At 44.8% G+C, this 19,952-nt stretch overlaps 1 protein-coding gene across 1 annotated transcript; it reads left to right on the forward strand.

Moving 5' to 3' along the window:
• Positions 1–4,483: 4,483 nt before the first annotated feature.
• Positions 4,484–19,693, forward strand: arhgap35b (Rho GTPase activating protein 35b). The gene is made up of 7 exons (XM_080014004.1): positions 4,484–4,869; positions 9,332–13,266; positions 13,669–13,810; positions 14,327–14,404; positions 14,551–14,682; positions 14,895–15,000; positions 19,230–19,693. Exons 2-7 carry the CDS (start codon positions 9,544–9,546, stop codon positions 19,657–19,659), a joined length of 4,611 nt encoding a protein of 1,536 aa, XP_079870130.1. The 5' UTR covers positions 4,484–4,869; positions 9,332–9,543; the 3' UTR covers positions 19,660–19,693.
• Positions 19,694–19,952: the final 259 nt, after the last annotated feature.

A 19,952-nucleotide genomic window follows, 5' to 3' on the forward strand; every position in this document is an offset into this window, starting at 1 on the left:
AAACAGACTAAAATAACCACTCAATCCCCAATTATTTACAAAGAGGTGCTTTCATCAAATAAATGCTGTGGTCAAAACCAGTATACGTGAGAACAACATGGGGACATTTGGTGTGTCTAACTAGTTCAGTTTTTCTGTGATCCTGTTCTGTGATCCTGTGACCCTCTTTGTTTTTTAGCTCCCATTCTTCCTTCCCTGCTTCTTCCTGGGAAGGAAGGGCTCGGGCTATTGTTGCAGTTCTATCTTCTCAAAGTGTCCTGGAACTCCAGAAAGTCTCTTATTCCGAGGCTATGGGGATCACCAAAATATACACGTTTTCATCCATCAGAAAATCAGAACAAAGTTAAAAATAGCAGAGAACTCAAAGGGAATGCCGACTGTGCTTTCTTGCCGTACAAGCGAATGCTGCGCCTGACTTTAATTTCTGAAAATTAGACACAATATCATATGACCAACTCAAATAAAACTTGTGACCTGACGTGGAAGAATGTACTCCATATCAATCATAATAATCCAAATGTTAATTGAGCCAGTCTAAGATCCCTGATCTGTGAAGTTTCATGAAATTTCTCTTTATTTCCAATAGAAATGGACACTTGTTTGGATGAAAGTGGGTACAAACCATTTTTCTTTTTACTGTTCCTCATACATCTTTTTGCCAATATAAGTCCTCCCAGAGTCAGAATTTTTCACAAGGCAGCCACCCAGTCAAGCCCAGAGTCACCATTCAGAGCGTCCCATCACCCATCTGCTGCCTTTCACCCCTCTGCCACCTCTACATTCTTATTCACTACTGTGACACAGCACACATGGCACATTGTAAATTAATCAAGGCGAAACAGAAACTCATGCAGACCAACGAGCTGTGACATACAGCAGGTGTTCCCAAATGGGGTCCACGCCCCCCAGGGCGTCCTCAAAGAAATGACAGGGGGTCCTGAAATATACCAAACTTCACGAATGATGGTGGGGATTTTATTGTTGTAAGATTTGCACTTTTTTTAGAATGTTAAACCACATGACAGTTTATTACAGGTAGTGTGTACACCCTTTGAGTGGAGGTGGGATTATAAAACATTTGGGAACCAGTGACATAGAGAATACAAAAATATATGTTATTTTGCTAAACTCACTCGGGCAATATACAGTATATATATACAGATTATTTGTGATTGATTATTATGAGAAATATTAGAGAATTGCTTGAAGTAGTTTAAGACTAATCATTTGAAACCAATAATTCAGGAGAACTAATAATTGAAAATATTTGCTGATCAATAATCATGATCGTTCAATGTTTTGGTCTAAATTGATGACCCAAAACAGTAATAGAAAAACTGAATATGTTGAATTAAATGCATTTTGCTAGATTTATTTTTCTTTATTATTGTCTTTCTTTATTATTATTATTATTATTATTATTATTATTATTATTATTATTACTACTATTATTAATATTATTATTGTTATTATTCTTATATTCTGAGCGGCTCGGGAATCCACCTAGCGGTAGTAATGGATTCTGCACTAACAGTTACCTAGCCACTACCTACCCTTGACTATTTTGATAATTTTAATAATTTTTTGCCCAATAAATATTTGGCTAACGTATCAACTATCTATATTCATGTATAACTCCCCTGAAAACATGTCATTAAAGTGGATGTAATTAAAGACAGCAATTTTCCAAGAGAGGAACTTGAAATGCTTTTTGTGCACCTGTGTGAAAAGGTGCACTACAATGCAATACTAACATACGCCATAATGCAACAACAAAATAACATGGTGCTGCTTCACAGCAAGAAGGTCCTGGGATCGATTCCCGCCCGGGGCACTGTTGGCACCGTGCTCCGGCGGGTTATCTCCCGATAAGGGTCCTTTCTGTGTGGAGTTTGCATGTTCTCCCCGTGCTCACATGGGGTTTCCTCCATGTAACATCAGTAAGGACTCCCACTAAACACATGCAGAACAACTCTGGCAGTGGCTAGTTTGGCAGAAGCTGAACTAGAATGGAGAAGCAAGACGACTCCTTCCCTCCACCAGTCTGGGGGTCCACCTTGGGTAAGTGATAGCCCCCCTGCCTTGGGTCACTTGGGTGAAAGGACTGGCGAGCCTTGCCTGTACCTAGCCTCGAATGGACACTAGTCCCGAGTTGGTGTCGGCTAATCCCGCACCCTCGCATCGCAGGTAACATTTGAAATATAAATTAGAAATGTAATTATAATTACATACATTTCCTATATATATAGTATCAATATATTATTAATGCACATATTGGGAATGATGTTCTAATCTCCTACCTTCAGTGTTTCTTGGTGTGTAGAAGCTTGGTTCAACCATTAAACTTTTCCCCTTTCCCAATAATCCGGAAACACAATTTTTCACTGATCCTTCTTTCCAGTGTTTGGCAACCTCGGTTCTTTTGCAGAATTTCCAGCTTCAGGTTAAGATGAATATGATGCAGTGTATGTTAAATAGAATGGCTCTTTTCGTATGTGATGAGTCCGTCCAGCATTAAGAAGAGGCTGACTGCAATGAATGAAGATGAATTTTAACATTTTCACGAGTCTATATATCCGCCAGGTGGCGACATTCACACTATCAAGGGATTGAAAATGGAAGGCATGGGACTACATACATGAAAGCGTCAGAATACACTTGAATCCCTAAACATTGTAAAATAAGGGTTTCCTTTAATACGAAGAGCATAATATTTAATGCTTAGATTACAGACTATTACATAAGTGTTGTCTACATATATAATATGTATTATATATACAGTATTTTACATATATATATATATGCCAAATACATATGAAATATAATATGTAATACACATATATTTTGCTTTATTATATAATTTCATTGCATCATACTCATGACTGCATATGATAAAGAGATTAAATGTGACATTGTTTTCTGAATTTGTTGTTTAGAGCGGGTATCTTTTGTTGTGATTCAGAATTTAAGACTACACTTTAGAATTCTAAACAATTGGCCTTAAGACTCCACTTCTGCATTACCAAAATAACAACATTGTTTTCCATAGCCTATACAACATTTGAATGTTAACTATTTTCAAGCCACATTTTTAAGTCTGTGATTCCAAAAAAGAAAATGACAGAATCCCTTTGGAAAGTGCCATCTATTTCCTCTGAATAAATTTGCTGATTCATTAATTTTATTAACACGATGATCTATTGGTTGCTAAAATTTAATAAAATGTTTTAACTTTGGGAGGCGAAAACTGCAAGGCATTTTTGAACCAGCCCATTTTGGATCTATAATTCATATTAAATAAATCCTGGATCTTATAACCTGAAAACGTAACACAAATTTATTTCTAAAAGACCTTATCCAGACTCATTGTAAGCTGTTAAAAATGTTGAATATGAATGTCTAAAATAAGGGTGTTCACTCTAAAATGTTGAATAAACTACAGTTAATGCTTTAGCTAGCACCACTAAGTTTAGTTAGTGATGCTGTTCTCATCTGGTTAGTATATTATTATTTAAAAAACTGTCACTCGAATGTAAAAAACTAGTTAGCTTTGTCTATGTTCGCTAAAGGTTTTGTGAGACCAGAGGGTTATTCCAAAAGGTTGCTTAAGATGTAAGCAGCGCTTATTTCAGCTTATCTGGTAACACTGTTCCTAGGTTATCATGGAAACTAATGCCTTCCTCCTAACCTGGTCAGGAGCAGGCTGGATGGATCAGAGTTTTAGAGTGTCACTTTCCATACAAGGTCCAGGGTTGACTTCAGTTGTGCTATAATGTTATCATACAGTGAATATATGTAAACATTTTAATTGCTCTGTCTGGATACGTGTTTATTGCTATTTCTCATTAAAACTGTCAATATGCCTGTTTAGCACTATGGGGCCCCTACTCTAGATCTTGCTTCGGGTCCCAAAAAGTCTATGGCCGGCCCTGCCAGTACCACATGGGCGAACCAGTTTGAGCCATATTTATGAGGGCGTTCGCCTTTCAAATCATTACATGTAATTCTTTTCAACTCCTCCCCCATTGTGATGTGTTTTCTTTTTAATTCTCAAGGGAGGTGTTGGATGTTGTGATCCAGTGTAGTGTGTCTTATATCACCAGTGGCCACTGCCCCGCACGGACCGTGCGTGGCGGTATGCCCGGCCCGCGCCGCGCTGCAGTTGTGTGTGTGCGCCGCTGGGTGAGTCTCTGCTCAGTCCGTGCCTCCACAGCTCCCCTTTACCAGAGAAAAGAAGAGGAGAACCACGACCAGGGAGGAGGAGGGCCCCCGCCGCCATTACTGGAAAGCAGGAGAACACTTCCACACACGCACACGTAAACCTGAATGACCACTTGATCAGGACATGTGCGTCTTTTCACGCTCCTTCCAGACCCGAGACGCCTCTCAGCAAATGCAGCCGAGCGGCCGTCGCCCTGTGCATGGCGGACCCCGCATGATGTAGACACAACAATGGACTAAATAAGACCGAATAGAAACGTGGTTATCTGAGGAGAAAGCAGCGGGCCGAGGTTGTTGTTCCCTCCCCCGCGTCCTATTTTCCGAAGAGGAAAATATTGCAGGAACAACACCGGGCTGTCCCTTTAATTTGCTTATTTGTTTTCTGCTTAACCCGTGTTTTAGCGCAGACAAGCGTGCGGACGTTGAAACCATCTGAAGACACCCCCCCCCCCAAAAAAAAACAAAACATCTTTGTTATGGGGAAAGGAGGATGGTAAATGAAATAAATCCAGCTGAGGGCAGTGTAATATTGAAGAAGTGAGGTCGGAGCCGCACTGTGCATTGTGCGCCTTTATGTCCATGCACATCAGGCTGGGGCTGCGGCACGGCTGGCCTGACAGCTGCGACCAGAGCAAGGAGGACACGCTGGTAAGACCGCAATCTGCTTTCTCATCCTCTTAACGTACAGCACCCCCGCAGCGCATGTGAACCGGTCTACTGCAAAGTTTATGTTTTGTTTTTGTGAATTGATTGAAGGGAGATCGGAGGGAGTGTGAGAGGCGGATTCCCAGTCTGCAGCTTCTTTCTGCAGCAGAGGCCTTGCACACCGAAGCCGATCCCTAATCCCTTACTAAATCTAGACACTAGGTGAAATGCATTGTTTATTTATTTACTTTTTTAAATCGGGAGATGTGATATGTTGTGTACATTTACTTCCCGCTTACTGAGGCAATCGGGAGTGTTTTCCTTTCATATGATCTCGTCTGGGTGGTGTGGTGTGGGGCCTAGCTCAGCTGAGCCCATTGGTGGCTCTGACCCTGCCATTCAAACCGGTGCTGCGCTCCTAAAGGCTTGTCTTTTTAGATAAACTTTATTTATTTAAACTCTGATCACGGTGTTTGGCTGCAGCGAATCAATACGTCTGCACAAAGGGATGTTTGTGTTTTTTGTTGCCCGCCTGCCGTTTCTTTAGCACATAGGGCAAATTAAATTTGGCTTGCAATACAAGCCACATTATTGTAATTTCTTTCTTCGAGAAAGAAATTACAATGACAATTATTACAAAATATGATTACTATGATTCTATTTAAAATGTTACTACATTTTTGAAAGTATATGGTTCTACTCTTACAAAATTAGTTGGTATTTCTCTTATAACTTGCTAATATTCAATATATTTTTCAAAAGTGTGTGTGTGTGTGTGTGTGTGTGTGTGTGTGGGGAAGATACAGTCTACCGATAATACCTATGCCATCCTTATGTACTATATATAACTGTTTTTTGTTTTTTTTGCTGAAAATATTGTGACCAGAGTTTTTATTTGTCGGTAATATATTATGGGGTGGTACATCAGACTGCCAGAGCGGGTCCAGTACTCTAGTCTATAAATTCTACCAGTGTCTAACCTCTTTGTCATTGGGTGTGTTGCCACTTTTAGAATTAACTATAATTGTTTCAAATTATGAAAGACCCGTTGAAATTATTTGGTGTAACCTCTTGCACTTTGGGGCTGAATGGTTCCTTAAGTTGTTTGAATATTCAGTCCACACTGGGGTATCCTGTGATGATGTTTTGCATATAATTCACCCAAACTTGACCTCTGTATTTCTCTAGTATTCAGACATCTAGTTCAAGTTTCATTCGGAATTATTTACATGGCACAACATAAAAAAGTATTAGAATAAGGCTTGCAAGGTATACCTACAAAATGTGTGCATTTAGTTTATATAAGTGTGAACATGAAGGAGCCCCTTGCCAGCGCACCTCAGACGCCTAGCAGTGCTGTGGGGGGTTTAAAAACTCAGCGATAAAGCAAGCAGCAAGACCCTGCAGAGCCTTAAAAATGAATAGAAGAATTTAAAAATGAATTCTAAGATGAAAAGGAGATGCAACGATAGGCGTGATGTGGTCTCTTGTTCATTTTTTTTTTTTTTTTTTTGCATCTTCACAGCATTTTGCACCAGATGCAAACGGTGGGTGGAAGCCTGATGGATGCCAGAATATAAAGCATTTTATTTGGAACACCTGTACACCTACTTATTCATGCAATTATCTTATCAGCCAATCGTGTCAGCAGTGCAATGCATAAAATCATGTAGATACGGGTCAGCAGCTTCAGTTAATGTTCACAGCAAACATCAGAATGGGTATTCATATTATTTCTGTCTTAAGTTGGAGAAAATTGTGTGCCATTCAGGATTTAATGTACTTTATGCATTGGGTAAGTCTACAAAGACCAGCCTGGTCATTTGGTTTGAGCGGGAGGTACAACACATTACACTGAAGATTTGATGGGTCAATTTAGTAGCGATTTCAGATACCAATTGTATTTAGATCTATATTTTATTTTAAACCCGAGACATGAGTGATCTAAGCACTCGGTTTGGGGTTGATTCATTATTTAAGTAATTTATTATGACCTTTTAAAATGACACTGAGAATCGTCAAACAAGCACTGGCTCATCACATAGCACCCTACACTCTTCACCCATATGAAAAAAAAGGCTCCTTACGGAAGGAATTCTGTATTACAATTCACAAATGTACTTTTGTGAAAAATATTTGTGAATTTGTTTTTTATATACAGTATGAATACAGATTTGTGTTCTGTAGTATTTATTTATTTATTTTTCCCCATTTGTATCTGTCTTACAATGTGCAATGGCTTCAGAAAGTATTCAGTTCCCTTCACTTTTTGCACACTTTTTTTATTTGCGTTCTACCTCCACATACATCCTTGCATTTCTCTGTGTGCTCTGCTGTTCCATCTGTTGCTCTTCGGCATGGGGGGTGCAGATCGGGACCACACCGGATGACTTCTGCTGCACTATCCCTTGCCCCATCTATTACGGCATTATCATGGTATGTGTGAAAAGCGCAAGACTGTGTGAAAGGGGCAATAGATAGATAAATACATCTAAAATAACAACTCACTGTTGGCTCGATTGTTTTCAATTTGAGATCGCATCTGATCAGGCTTTGCCAAAAAAATAAAAGAGAAAAAAATAAAAGCACAGGCTAAACCGGGCACCCCCACCCGCCTTTCACTGCCCGGTGGCCCAGCAACGGTCTGCAGCCTAGTGTTGGGGCTGCATTCATCCTTCCCTCAATTCTGACAACTCTCTCTGCCCCTGCTGCTGAGAAGCACCACCATAGCATAATGCTGCCACCATGACTGCCACCATGCTTCACCTTAGGGATGGTATTAGGCAGGTGATGAGCAGTGCCTGGTGTTCGCCAGACATAGTGCTTGTAGTTCTGCCCAAAGAGTTAAATTTTTGTCTCATCAGACCAGAGAATCTTTTTCCTCATGCTCGGAGTCCTTTAAATTCTGCAAACTCCAAGTAAGTTGTCATATGCCTTTTCCCCAAGACTGGCTCTGTCTAGCCACGCTACCATAAAGGCCTGTTGATAGAGTGCTGCAGGTCATCCTTCTGGCAGGTTCTCCCATCTCTGCAGAGGACAGTTTTATCACGGAGCACAGGGAGTTCCTTGGACTTCATGGCTTGGTTTTTGTCCTGACACGCAGCGGTATTGTGGGACCTTGCCTTTCTAAACTATGTCCAATCAATTCAATTTACCACAGTTTTGACTCCACAATTTGCAGTGCCACAGCAAAGGGTCTTTGCTTATGTAAATGAGAGATTTCAATTTGATTTTTACAAAATTTGCAAAAGATTTTAAAAACAGGTTTTCACTATGTCATTATAGGTTATTGAGTGTAGATTGATAGGCAAAAACGGCAATTTCATCCATTCAAAATGACATCTACAACAGAGTGGTGGCACTGCTGCCTCACAGCAAGAAGGTCCTGGGTTCGATTCCCGCCTGGGGCGCTGTTGGCACCGTGCTCCAGCGGGTTATCTGCCAAATAGGAGCCTTTCTGTGTGGAGTTTGCATGTTCTCCCCGTGCTTACGTAGGGTTTCCTCCACCTAACGTCAGTAAGGACCCCCCCCCCCCCAAAAACATGCACACATCATCGTCAGACCAGCGATGGACACTCATCACCAGGTCCCCGGGCGCGTCCACTAATGCTGCCCACTACTCCTGGCTGTGCCCCCGGAGGAAGGGCAGCCAGGATGGGTTAAACGCAGAGGCCTCATTTCACCAGCCACCATCCAAAGCATATGTGTGTGCGTGCATGTGTTGTAGTGTGGTGTGCTGTGTAACGATTAAAGATTCTTCTTCTCTTAAAAACAAAATGTGTGCAAAAAGTGAAGGGGTCTGAATACTTTCTGAAGCCACTGTATATTTGTCAATTGTGACAGTATTAAATAGGTCCTCAGTCAGTGTGCATTACAGTAACATGATAAAACAGATAGAAGCTTAGAAAATGCACAGGGATAACATTTCAATGGGGAATTATAAATAAGGAGTCATACATATATTTTTATGTGTGAATCGAACACTGCTCTCTGTGCGTTCCAATTGCTGGCCTTGTTCCTCTAAATAAAATAACTAAAAACAGTGTGGGGACAGGGCAGGACTCGTAGACTTCTTAAGGTTCTTTTCTGTGCATAACACATGGAGGGGGGGTGGTCAGAAAGAGAGTGATGGAGAAAGTGTCCTCATTACGCACGGTTTATTTCCATACACACTTGTTTCATTCCATAATGAGAGATAAAATCACACTGTTTTGGCACCCCATCGCTGGCACACGCATCGCTGGTGTGCCCATCATCTGTACCGTCAGGGAGGGAGTCGGGTACGCAAAATGCGCCCCAATCAACCCCCCCCCTCGAGATACCCAGAATTCTGAGTCGGCCACAGCCCTAATCTGTTGATCCATTAATGATGACAGAAAAAAGTTTTGGTTTTCTTTTTCAATTTTAATTGGACATTTTATGTAATGTTCCATTCTAATGATTCCTATGTCCTTTTTTTTTACAGGGTCAGAGCCATATAAGGAATCAATGAAAAACCTTTGCCCATGCTGTGTCACTGCACTACTTTTCTTTTAATTAGAGCCCAAAAGGAGAAATTGAACGCACTATGTAAAATCCCCCCTGCTATACTCTGTGCATAAACTACTTTATGGACCAACATCCTAGTCAACTCCTCTATACAGTGCCTGTTTATGGCAGGATGAGTTTCAGCAGACGATGATGATGGCAAAAAAGCAAGATGTCCGAGCGCCTATTTACAACCTTATTGTTGTGGGGTTGTCCGGAACGGAGAAGGAGAAGGGCCAGTGTGGAGTTGGCAAGTCCTGCCTGTGCAATCGCTTTGTGCGGCCTAGTGCTGATGACTTCTACCTGGATCACACCTCAGTGTTGAGCACCAGCGACTTTGGTGGGCGAGTAGTTAATAATGACCACTTCCTATTTTGGGGAGAGGTGGCCCGTGTTTTGGAGGAAGGGCCAGAGTGCAGAATGCACGTTGTAGAGCAAACAGAATTCATTGATGACCAGACATTTCAGCCACACCGTAGCACCGCTATGCAGCCTTACATCAAGCGGGCAGCTGCTACCAAATTGGCATCAGCAGAGAAGCTCATGTACTTTTGCACAGACCAGTTAGGCCTGGAGCAGGATTTTGAGCAGAAGCAGATGCCCGAGGGGAAGTTACAGGTTGATGGATTCCTGCTTTGTGTTGACGTCAGCCGGGGCATGAATCGCAACTTTGATGACCAGCTGAAATTTGTCAGTAACCTGTATGGTCAGATCAGTAAGACCAAGAAGCCCATTGTGCTGGTTCTCACCAAATGTGACGAAGGAGTTGAACGTTATATCAAAGATTCACATACATTTGCCATCACTAAAAAGAGTCTGCCAGTGGTGGAGACATCTGCACGCTCCAATATCAACGTTGACCTTGCCTTCCTTACTCTGGTGCAACTGATTGATAAGGGCAGGGGCAAGCCCAAGATCATCCCTTACTTTGAAGCTCTCAAGCTCCAAAGTCAGCAAATAGCTTCAGCCAAGGATCGATATGAATGGTTAGTCAACCGTATAGTCAAGAATCACAATGAAACCTGGTTAAACACCAGTCGGCGCATGAACACCTCCTCAGAGTACAAAGAATATGTATTTTTGGAGGGCACAGCAAAGTGTAAAAAGCTCTTTCAACAGCATGTGTACCGCTTGAAACAGGAACATATTGAGAAGCGTCGTAAAACATATTTAAGCACTCTTCCTTTAGCACTTACTTCTTTGGTGCCTGACCTGGATGAGATTGACCAGCTGAGCTGGTCAGGTGTACAGAAGGTTCTTGAGTCCAAGCAGCACTTTTCCCACTGGTTTGTTGTTCTGGAAGATTCCCCGTGGGAGGACACATCTCACATTGACAACATGGAAGATGAGCGGATCCCATCAGACCTCCTGGAGACCTCAGCAGCAGAAGTTCTATTCGATGCCCACCTAGAACATTTGCGTAATGAGTGCAGAAGAGCAGAGATAAGGCAGGAGTTCAAGCAGAAGTTGGCCTCGTCACCGTTTGTCACACCTGGTAAACCTTGGGAAGAGGCTCGCAGTTTTATTATGAGTGAAGAATTCTATCAGTGGCTGGAGGAGACGGAGTACTTGGACCTCTACAATCGCCACCAGAAAGAGATCATTGACCACGCTAAAGAGGACTTTCAAGAGCTTTTGCTGGAGTACTCTGAGCTCTTTTATGAGCTGGAGGTGGATGCCAAGCCAAGTAAAGAGAAGATGGGGGCCATACAGGAGCTTTTGGGGGAGGAACAGAGGTTCAAGACCCTCCAGAAACTTCCAGCAGAGAGGGATGCTCTAGTGTTGAAACATATCCACTTTGTGTATCATCCTACCAAGGAGACCTGTCCTAGCAGTCCCAATTGTGGAGATTTTAAGATAGAACAACTTTTAGCTTCACGTTTCCCCGTGTGCTACCCATTTTTTGACATGAAAGCTCACTTTGGTGACATTAAAGCTGATAGAATTAACCTCGTCATTCTTGGAAAAGATGGACTGGCCAGGGAATTTGCCAATGAGATTAGGGCGCTCTGTACAAACGATGACCGCTATGTGCTAGACGGAAAGATGTACGAGCTGACACTGCGGCCTATCGAGGGCAACGTCCGACTTCCTGTGAATTCTTTCCACACTCCTACCTTTACTCCTCATGGATGCCTGTGTCTGTATAATTCAAAGGAGTCCCTTGCCTATGTGGTAGAAAGCCTTGAGAGACTTAGAGAGTCAACACTAGGCAGAAGGGATAGCCAACTAGCTCAGCTATCAACGTCTTTGCTTTTAGTCACCAAAAGGGGGGTGGGGTCATATGCAGATATTGGTGGAGAAACGGCCTTAATCCTAATTACACAGGGACAGCAGGTTGCAAGGAGACTCCAATGTAGCTTCTTAGACCCTGCCTCGCCTGGTGTTGGCTATGGGCATAATCTTAATGAAATGCAAATAAACCAGGTGCTGAGGGGCCTTCTGGATATTAGGAGGAGCACATCCTTTAGTAGCAGCTCTCCACCCCTCCTTCCTGAACCTCCAGGCCTCAGAGACTCTCCGCATCAAGCCAGTCCAGAGGCAGATGTCCGCATCGTTATGTGCGTGATGTGTGGAGACGGCTATGACATTGAGCAACTTCTGTCCCCTTTCTTAATGCCTCCACATTGTAGGCCCCTCTCTAACAGTGGAACCTCTGTCATGTTGGAACAGGCAGTTGGGGGACACAAGCTGATTATAGAACTTTCTCTGCTCTCCTATCATGCCTCCTTCTCCTTGCGGAAGAGCAGGTTAGTGCATGGCTACATTGCTGTATACTCTGTCTCCCGAAAAGCCTCACTCGAGACCCTGTGTGCTTTTCTGTGCGAGGTCCAGGACATCATCCCAGTACAGCTGTTAGCGGTTGGGGACAGCCAAACGGAGCTCACAGACAGTGACTATGCCCGTGAACAGCTAGTCCAGGGGGAGGAGCTTGCTCATGAGATTGAGGGTCGTTTCAATAGTGTGGTTTGTGGGTCGGGGGGTGTGATTGGAGGCCTGCACAGGGTAGAGATGTTCCAGCCTTTCCTGATTGAGGTGGTAGAGAAACGCAACATTGTTGAGGCCACTCACATGTACGACAATGTTGCTGAGGCATGTACCAATGAGAGCGCGTACTCCCCACGCTGTAGTTCTCCTAGTCCTGTCACCATGTATCTGGATTCAGAAGATGATGTTGAGCCCTCTCCACCATACTATGATGGCACGCTCACTTCTCATAGTGGGGGGTTCAACCTGCCGGACCTGGATTCAAGCGACATTTCTGTCATCTCTGATATCAGCTCCTTTGAGAGCAAGCTGAACAACAAAGTCCCTCCTCAGGTGAGGGTGAAACCCACAGTTACCTTCGACTTCCGCAAGGTTAACCGTAACCCCTACACAGATACAGTTGGCCATCGTCGCTCCCTGCCATCTGCTGTTACCTGGGTACCCGGCGGAGACGGCAGCTATGATCCCTCAGACTATGCTGAGCCCATTGATGCCGTTTCTAAGCCACGCCCTAGCAATGAGGAGATCATCTACTCCGTGCCACACGATAGTACACAGGGCAAGATCATTACCATCCGCAATTCCAACCGGATGAACTCTAACGGCAACGGCTCAGACAGCGAGGCAGACAGCAGTTCCCTGGAGCGAAGAAGGAAGTTCTCAGCAGTTGGGGTGAAACCTCGTCTGTACCGTGACCGCTCCAAGCGCCTGGGCAAGTTCAGCAGCTTCCGCAGCAGTTTCATCAGCAGCGACGATGAGATTGGAGCTCTGCCAAAATCCAAGGAGGATGATTATGGAACCCTAAAAGGAGAGAGTCTTGTGAGTGAGGAGAGTGAGGACCCTAAAAAGAGGAATATTCTGAAGAGCCTGCGGAGAACAGCCAAGGTGTGTATCCCTCCCAAATACTCATCTTCCTTTATCAATCCTGAAGACGTAGCATGGTTGAGGCTTGTTTCGTCAGTGTCGCACAGATTTCAAGCTTATTCATTTAATGTATTATTTGTTTCACTTCAAATGGCTTCTCTGACTTGTTGCCACGAAAATTTTATTTGAAGGTTTCTTGTATCTTGTTTCTATCGTGAGTCCGTAAGCGTAACCGTAAGGTGGTCTAAGAGATGAGACAGCGTCTCTTCTAATTCATGTCAGAGAATTTAATGGCAACCTTTTTATTCTGCTGATCATGAAATCCACCAAATATTTATCAAATTTAATGGGGAAGCCAATGATTCATAAGCCTCTTGCAGACGGCGAAAGTTGTGTAACTTGTTTTTCTTTTCATCCTGTCAGAAATCAAGACCAAAGCACCGCCCGGCTATTCCCAAGCCAATAGAGAACAGTTACTTTGGCGTACCCCTTATGAATGTGGTGTCCCTGGACCGTCCCATCCCGCTCTTCATTGAGAAGTGCGTCCGCTTCATTGAGACAACTGGTAAGTGGATTTCTTCTTCTCTTCATTTTACCCGTTTTTCCCCACCCCTTGTTTTCATTTAATCTGAGCAGTCTATTTCAGGGGACACCTTTTAACCATTATTGCATTTAAACAGGAGTGCTATAGAAACATTGAAAGATGCACTGATAACTTTCATCTCCATTTTTGATAGTTATACACATTATAATAGATACGGCATCAGAAACCTCTCTTGCCTCGGGCTAATGGCATTTTACTAGACTATACTGTATATTGAATTTGAAGGTGTGCTATTATGTCTTTTACAATACTATCACGGCCTTTCAATACCATAGTCATAATATTTGTTATGATATAAATATCAAGAAATGCACACTGCAGCGGTATTATTAATGAGGGGGAGAATTTTGAAAAGGACTTATTGTCTTATTGGTCTGTAATTTTTATTTGAAGATCCAAATGTTGTTCTTATGGCTATAAGGCCCATCCATATAATGTGGTGTGTCCACACCACCCCCTTTCGCTCTTTCCCTTCAGGCCTGAATACAGAAGGTTTGTACAGGGTAAGCGGGAACAAGTCGGAGATGGAGAGCATGCAGAGGCAGTTTGAACAGGGTGAGTCTATTCGACCTTTGTCCCACCTAAGCCGGTTGTTTCCTTCAATGACTGAAGTGTGGCAGAGGAAATTCAACCGACCACGTTTAGGTCAGGTCCTAATCTCTCTCTCTCTCTCTCTCTCTCTGTCTCTCTCTCGTGTGTAGACCATGGGCTGGATCTGGTGGAGAAGGACTTCTCCATCAACACGGTCGCCGGGGCCCTGAAGAGTTTCTTCTCCGAGCTGCCTGAACCACTGGTGCCTTGTGCTCTGCAGGTGGACCTGTTGGATGCTTTCAGTAAGAGAACCCCTTCACCGGGACATTAAAAGACTGTTTATTGGTTTAGGAGCGCGGAGGGGTCAGGGAACGGTTCTGGCTGACCCGCTGTGCTGTTGATGTTGGTCCGTGTGAAAATACCTGCTGGGAGGTTATCTTTTTCTTCTCTGAAGTAAAAATGAACGTGGACGTCTGCATTGCATTTCTAACTCAACGTTCCTTTTTATGTGCAGAGATCAACGACAGAGAGCAGAGGCTGTACACCATGAAGGATGTCCTGAGGAAGTTTCCCAGGGAGAACTATGATGTCTTTAAATATGTCACCAGTCACTTACACAAGTCAGTGCACCAAGGGGCCATGTATTGTTTCTTCTTTTTAGAAGGACCAAACCGACCGGCTAAAACTCCAATTGAGTTGTTGCTGGTTTGCCAGTCCGCACGCACACTTCACATCAGCCCTGACCCCTCTCCTGATGATGGCTCACATTTTTGGATTTTTTATGTTGTCACTATTTATATTGGGTTTTGGAGAAATTGAACGATACAGTGAAAAACCGACCTTAAAATGGTGTACTGGTCTCAATGACAACAATGGTGCCGCATAATGTTTTTCCATATTTTGTATTTGTTCGTTCCATTTGAAACGCCCAAAGCACAATTGCTTTAATGTGGAATAAACAAATGCAATACACCAATCAGCCACAACATTAAAACCACTGACAGGTGAAGTGAATAACATTGATCATCTTGTTACAATGGCACCTGTCAATAGGATATATTAGGCAGCAAGTGAACAGTTGGTTCTTGAAGTTGATGTTTTGGAAGCAAGAAAAATGGGGAAGTGTAAGGATCTGAGTGACAAGGGCAAATTGTGCCGACTGGGTCAGATGGTCAGAGAGACTGGATCATCTCCAAAATGACAGGTCTTGTGGGGTGTTCCCAGTATGCAGTGGTTAGTACCTACCGAAAGTGATCCAAAGAAGGTAATCTGGTGAACTGGCGACAGGGTCAGGGGCGCCCAAGACTGACTGAGGCACATGGGGTGCGAAGTCGAGCCTGTTTGATCCCATCCCAGCTGCGTAGCTGCAGACCGTTTAGTGTCCATGCTGACATCTGCCTACAATGGGCACGTGAGTGTCAGAACTGGACCATGGAGCAATAGAAGAAAGTGGCCTGGTCTGATGAATCACGTTTTCTTTTACATCATATGGATGGCCAGGTGCGTGTGCAATGTTCTTTTGGGGAAGAGATGGCACCAGGATGCACTTTGGTAAGAAAGCAAGCCAGCTGAGGCAGTGTGATGCTCCGGGCAATGTTCTGATTCAAGATTCAAGAGGTTTATTTGTCACATACATATACATACGTTCATAGATATATGCAGTGAAATGTCTTTGCAGCACACCCGGAGATTATGCACAATAGTTACAAAACCGACCATAATAGCTAACCTCATTCCTATGTAGCGAACTAGCTTAAACTAACTGATTCCTAAAACGTAATGCAGTAAGTGAAGAGAATGATATAATATAATTTAAATTAAAATAAAAAAAGACTCAAAACGGGAATACAGAGTGGATGTACAAAATAAAGGGAATAGAGTTATGTATATGGGATATGCTATTTGTGTATATACAGATATGTGCAGTGAAGTGCATGTTAATAAAGTGTGTACAGTACAGATATACAGTACAGTATACAACAGTACAACACAGCAATAGAGTAACACCGAACAGAACAGCAATACAGTATGCAGTAACCCAGAACAGTGATACAGTATGCAGTACAGTAAGGCAGTGGGGCCTGTGTTAGTGTCTCAGTGTTTTTTGTAAGGACCCCTGGTGAGTTCAGCGTTGACAGTCATAATGGCTTGCGGGACACACTCCGTCTCATGATTTCTGTCCTCGCTGTGTGAGTGCAGAGGCGCTTGCCTAACCGCAGCAGCTGGAAAAGTCTGTTGTCGGGGTGGTGAGGATCCTTCATGATCCTGCAGGCTCTGCTACTACACCTCCTGGTGTATAAGTCCCGGTGGTACGTTCGGTTGAACTCCCCACCCTCTGCAGGGCCCGCCTGTCCTGGGCAATACCATTCTCAAACCAGGCAGTGATGTTGCCTGTCAGGATGCTCTCCACTGCTCCAGAGTAGTAGGACTTGAGGATCCTCACCGAGACCCTGAACACGCTGTCTCGCCTTTCTCACCAGAGAGTCTGTGTGAAGTCCATGTTAAATCCTCCGTGATGTGGACTCCTAGGTACTTGAAGCTGCTCACCCTGTGGACAGAAGCCCCATTAATCACCAACGGCGCGTGCATCCTCGGTTGTAATCCTCTCCTAAAGTCCACAATCAGCTTCTTAGTTTTGCTGACATTAAAGAGGAGGCTGTTGTCCTGGCACCAGAGTGACAGAAAGGCCACCTCTCACAGTAGGCCTGCTCATCATCGTTGGTGATCAGGCGCACCACGACGGTGTTGTCAGCAAACTTGATGATGGTGTTGGAGCTGGACCTCGCCACACAGTCATGTGAGTACAGTAGGGAGCTGAGGAGGCAGCCCTGGGGGGGGATCATGTGTTCAGGGTGAGGGAGCTGGACATGTGCCTCCCCACCCTAACCACCTGGGGCCGAGCTGAGAGGAAGTCCAGGATCCAGGCACACAGCGGAATGTTCGGTCCGAGCTCCCGCAGCTTGACAGCCAGTCTGGTGGGGACTATGGTAATGTGAGTTGACGAACAGCAATCTCACATAGGCCCCCTTCCGGCCATCCAGGTGCGGGGAGGAAGGAACGTAATCCTTTATCAGCCTCTCGAAGCACTTCATGACCACCGAGGTGAGGGCCACCAGATGTCATTCAGGCAGGCTGGAGAGGTGATCTCCGGGACAGGAATGATGGTGGACCTCTTGAAGCAGGTCGGGACCACTGACTTGACCAGGGAGGCGTTGAATATCCTGGTGAACACCGGGGCTAGCTGGTTAGCACAGGTCTTCAGTACTTGCCCAGATATGCCATCTGGGCCTGCAGCTTTCCTGGTGTTCACATGCATCAGAGCCCTCCTGACGTCATGCTCGGACACTGAGAGTGCGTGCTCATCCCCAGCGGTGTAATTCCAATTAGCCGGCGAGCAAGCGGTGTTGTTGCCAGACTCAAACGGCGCAAAAAAGGAGTTTAGTTCGTTGGCTAGGGAGGCGTCCACACTCGTGGCTGGGGAGGAGCTGCTGGTATCTGGTATTCCGTTGCTCCATCTGTCGCTCCACTGTGTCCCTGTACGTCGGATTGGCGTCCTTCACCGCCCTCTGCAGATTATGCATATTATGACGCTGCCTTGTAATTGTCCATATTTCCGGATACAAGACCGTCGTTGTAAGCGGCCGTGCAAGCATCCCGAGCACCGCGAATGGATTTATCGACCCACAGTTTCTGGTTCGGAAATATCCAAACTTTTTCTGTGGGGAGAATGCTGTGCGCTAACGTGGCTATAAAGCTCATGGCTACTTCCGTAAACTTGCTGGCATGACTTGAACTTGATTGGAACATGTCCCTGTCTACATCAGTAAGAGTGTCCTGAAGCACGGCCTCTGATTGGTCAGACCACCGCTTCACGCGCGGCTTGGCTCAGAGCAATGGCCACGTGGTCCGATTTCCCGAAAGCAGGGAGCGAGATGGTCTTGTATCCGTACTTGTATGGTGTGTAACAGTGGTCCAAAGTTCTTTCTTCCCTGGTGCCACACGTGATCTGTTGATGAAATTAGCAGAACCTTTTTTAAGGAGATCACTGCCGATGAGTTTTTGGCGGACATAGTGATATAAAACTAATAAAAATACTAAAATGTGCATAATCAACCCGGAGTGCCTGTGGAGGCAGCCACAACGGGCAGCACCACGTCACACGCCACATTTCTGCTGGGAAACCGTGGATCCTAGCATGTGGATGTCACTTTGCCACGTACCACCTACCTAAACATTGATGCAGACCAACTACACCCCTTCATGGCAACGGTATTCCCTGGTGGCAGTGGACTCTTTCAGCAGGATAATGTGCCCTGCCACACTGCAAAAGTTGTTCAGGAATGGTTTGAGTTCAACTTGAGTTGAATTGGCCTCTAAATTCCCCAGATCGTGATCCGATTGAGCATCTGTGGGATGTGCTGGAACAACAAGCCTGATCCATGGGGGCCCCACCTCGCAACTTACAGGATTTAAAGGATCTGCTGCTAACGTCTTGGTGCCAGATACCACAGGACACCTTCAGAGGTCTTGTGTCAGGTCAAAGCTGTTTTGGTGGCAAAAGGGGGAGCTACACAATATTAGGCAGGTAGTTTTAATGTTGTGGCAGTATATTTTACAGAAATACTTGTTACCATAGTTGTCATTGGGAGATAATTTTAAGGTCGCTTCCTCTACCATGTTGTTCAAATTTTAAAATGGTCAGGGGTGATGTAGAATGTGTGCGCTGGTTAATTAAATGGGCTAGAACCTTTATGTGACACCATTACCGTCGCTTTTCCAGCTCTGGTTTTGTAGTTTATACTTTGAGGTTGTTGAGAAATCTGATTGTTTTCGGGTCCGCCCCCCTCAGGGTAAGCCAGCTGAGCAGGGTGAACCTGATGACCAGCGAGAACCTGTCCATCTGCTTCTGGCCCACCCTCATGCGGCCGGACTTTACCACCATGGATGCGCTGACCGCCACCCGTACCTACCAGACAATCATCGAGAGCTTCATCCACCAGTGTGCGTTCTTCTTCTACAACCAGTCGCTGCTCGACTCGCCCACGGGCCTTGCGGGTCTCCCCGCCTCGCCCACCACCACCCTGACTGCCGGCTCCGCCTACTCCTGCTACCGCTCCTCGCCCCCCCACACCACCTCGCACTTCAGCCCTCTGCAGCAGTCTCCGCCCACCACGCCCCAGTCACCCCTGCAATCCCTGCTGCCCCCACTCCACCAGCACCCCCACCCCCACCCGCATCCCCACTCCCACCCCCACCACGCCCCGCAGGAGACACTGTGAGAGACTGAAACAGCAAGAGGGAGAAAAAAAAAGACCTTATCACTCAATACACAAAAGAAACGTGTGCACACACTCACCATTTTTTTTTTTTTTTTTTTTTTTTTTTTTTTTTTTGGGGTGTGGCATTAGATGAGGTTTTTTTTTTTTTTGTTTTTTTTCTCCTCTCTCGCTTGTTCTCCCAAGTCACCACTTGTCTGGGCTCCTGCATGGTTACAGGTTACCATGGTTACTGACTCTTCCCTCTGCTTTCTGAACCCCCCCCCAACCTCGGTTGCAGCAGGAGGGGGGCGCTG

Source organism: Zeus faber, assembly GCF_960531495.2.
Source record: "Zeus faber genome assembly, chromosome: 14".
NCBI lineage: Eukaryota > Metazoa > Chordata > Actinopteri > Zeiformes > Zeidae > Zeus > Zeus faber.

What these genes read in the sequence shown, in the direction of transcription:
- arhgap35b (XM_080014004.1), top strand. Translation starts at nt 9,544, where the DNA reads ATGATGATGGCAAAAAAGCAAGATGTCCGAGCGCCTATTTACAACCTT. An exon ending in CCGCTTCATTGAGACAACTG is followed by an intron (nt 13,811 to 14,326) that starts GTAAGTGGATTT and finishes CTTTCCCTTCAG; the next exon opens with GCCTGAATACAGAAGGTTTG. An exon ending in GGACCTGTTGGATGCTTTCA is followed by an intron (nt 14,683 to 14,894) that starts GTAAGAGAACCC and finishes TTTTATGTGCAG; the next exon opens with AGATCAACGACAGAGAGCAG.